This window comes from Plectropomus leopardus, unplaced genomic scaffold (genome assembly GCF_008729295.1).
Source record: "Plectropomus leopardus isolate mb unplaced genomic scaffold, YSFRI_Pleo_2.0 unplaced_scaffold27347, whole genome shotgun sequence".
Classification (NCBI taxonomy): Eukaryota; Metazoa; Chordata; class Actinopteri; order Perciformes; family Serranidae; genus Plectropomus; species Plectropomus leopardus.
This window is the reverse complement of record NW_024629765.1, coordinates 1-2,169: the sequence shown is the minus strand read 5'-3', so window position 1 is coordinate 2,169 and position 2,169 is coordinate 1. Positions and strand designations below refer to the sequence as shown.

The 2,169-nt window shown below is 39.7% G+C and overlaps 1 protein-coding gene across 1 annotated transcript; it reads left to right on the top strand.

Moving 5' to 3' along the window:
- Positions 1–50: 50 nt before the first annotated feature.
- LOC121937746 (phosphatidylinositol 4-kinase alpha-like) lies at positions 51–2,025 on the top strand (the record flags this gene model as incomplete). The annotated part of the gene is made up of 6 exons (XM_042481066.1): positions 51–218; positions 447–500; positions 612–732; positions 1,587–1,716; positions 1,798–1,868; positions 1,953–2,025. Coding segments are annotated over 6 exons (617 nt in total), but the record flags the coding sequence as incomplete, so codon positions are not given.
- Between the last annotated feature and the right edge of the window lie 144 nt (positions 2,026–2,169).

The following is a 2,169-nucleotide window of genomic DNA, read 5'->3' as shown; positions in this document are numbered from 1 at the left end:
CAATTTTACTTTTATGTTTGTGAATTAATGTTGTTTTTTTCTCCTCGTAGTTCCTGGTGACGTGGCACACCATCGATGCCGACTCTCCCGAGCTGAGCCACATCCTGTGCTGGGCTCCAGCAGACCCGCCCACTGGTCTGTCCTACTTCAGCAGCATGTACCCTCCTCATCCTCTCACCGCTCAGTACGGGGTTAAAGTGCTGCGCTCCTTTCCTCCAGTAAGTCTCACACTCAGAGTCAGAATCAGAGAATCAGAAATACTTTATTGATCCCTGTCTGTCGCTCTGATTAACAATTAATACAATTATATACAATCACGGGGGCCTCTCTTCCTCGCTCATGCTTGCAAAAAAAAGTCACATTCACAGGTCATTGTCGTACAGAAATACAACTTTGGGGAAAGTCACAGCTCTCCTAAAATTACATGTGTTTATTTCGTGTTTTAGGACGCCATCTTGTTCTACATTCCTCAGATTGTTCAGGCGCTCCGTTACGATAAGGTAAAACTGCTTCAACTTAATCAATAAACTGACAGAAATTAATCAGCAACTGTTTTGATTTAATCGTCCTTGATGAATCAGTTAAAAACTCTGCTCCTCTGTGCTGCTCAGATGGGTTATGTGAGGGAGTACATCCTGTGGGCGGCCCAGAAGTCTCAGCTTCTCGCCCACCAGTTCATCTGGAACATGAAGACCAACATCTTCATGGACGAGGAGGGACACCAGAAAGACCGTGAGTACCTGCTGAGAAAATTTAAGCCCGCAGATAAACTTGCTGTTTAACTTTGCATTCGTGTACACATTCGGCTACGTCATGAGCATTTTTGTGTGTATACGAGCCTTTACGTGACGCGTGTTAACGCACCTACACAGAAGAGTCAAAATCAGTGAAGTGAATTGGAAAAAACAAAAAACAAAAGGAGGATTTACTGAGGATTTTGCTTTTAACAGCAAAAAAGATGATACCGGCTTCCTGTCTAAAGCCGCAGCCCCCCAGTATAAACCTCTGGAGAGACGGGGCGAAAAGTGTGTTGATTATTATTTAAAAAATGACAGCAAAGTTACAGGTGAAAATGGACCGCTTTAATGAACAGTGGATTAATTTGGGCAATGCCAGAAATCTTTTTTTCCCCCTCTATTTTACCTTTGCTTTGTTTGCCTTGTTTGTTTACATTTATATACTTTATATACTTTGTATATTGACTTTTTTTACCATAAATTCTATCGACTTTATTTTACTAAATACATTTTTATTTGCATTTTATTTATTTTTTCTTATGTATCTTTATATTTATTGTATGACATCACTTTTTTCAGATTTCTATTATATTACATTGACTTTTTACAATGCATTATACAAGGGAAAAATCTTAATAGATGGATGCTTTTTGTTAACATATTCTGCGATCTATAATCTATAAAGGTATTTCTTAGTGTGACTGTTAAAAGGTTAATAGGTTAATGGGATATTTTTTTTTAGTAATGTGTAATTATACCATCCACCTCGTGGGAAAACCCTTATTAAGTCTGATTAAATCAAATGAAGTGGATGTAATCACATTATCTCCGCCTCATTAATCGGTGCAGCGGACATCGGGGACCTGTTGGAGCAGATGGTCGAGGAGATCACGGGCTCTCTGTTGGGTCCGGCCAAAGACTTCTACCAGCGAGAGTTTGAATTCTTCAACAAGATCACCAACGTGTCCGCCATTCTCAAGTAAATCCATCACTGAAAACTGTGCAAATCATCGTCAAACATTCGAGTATTTTCTTTAAATCTGAATTTTTAATGTTCCAGGCCGGTCCCAAAGGGAGAGGAGAGGAAAAGGGCCTGTCTCAAAGCTCTGTCAGATATCAAAGTCCAGCCAGGTAACGTGTTTTTCCACAGCGCGTGAAAAAAAAACGTTACTGAAGTTTGAAGTGATTTATGTGTCTCTTTTTGGCGTTTTTTAGGCTGTTACTTACCGAGTAACCCTGAAGCCATCGTGCTGGACATCGACTACAAGTCTGGAACGCCCATGCAGAGGTAAAACGGGAGATCCAGTATCATGACACATGATGTGTTAAAGGACTGAAGAAGTTTGAAAATCCAAAGATAATTTCAGTTTTTACAGTTTCTAGCAGAGAAAATGGTGTAATTTTGGGAATTTTTAAAGAAAACATTATGTGG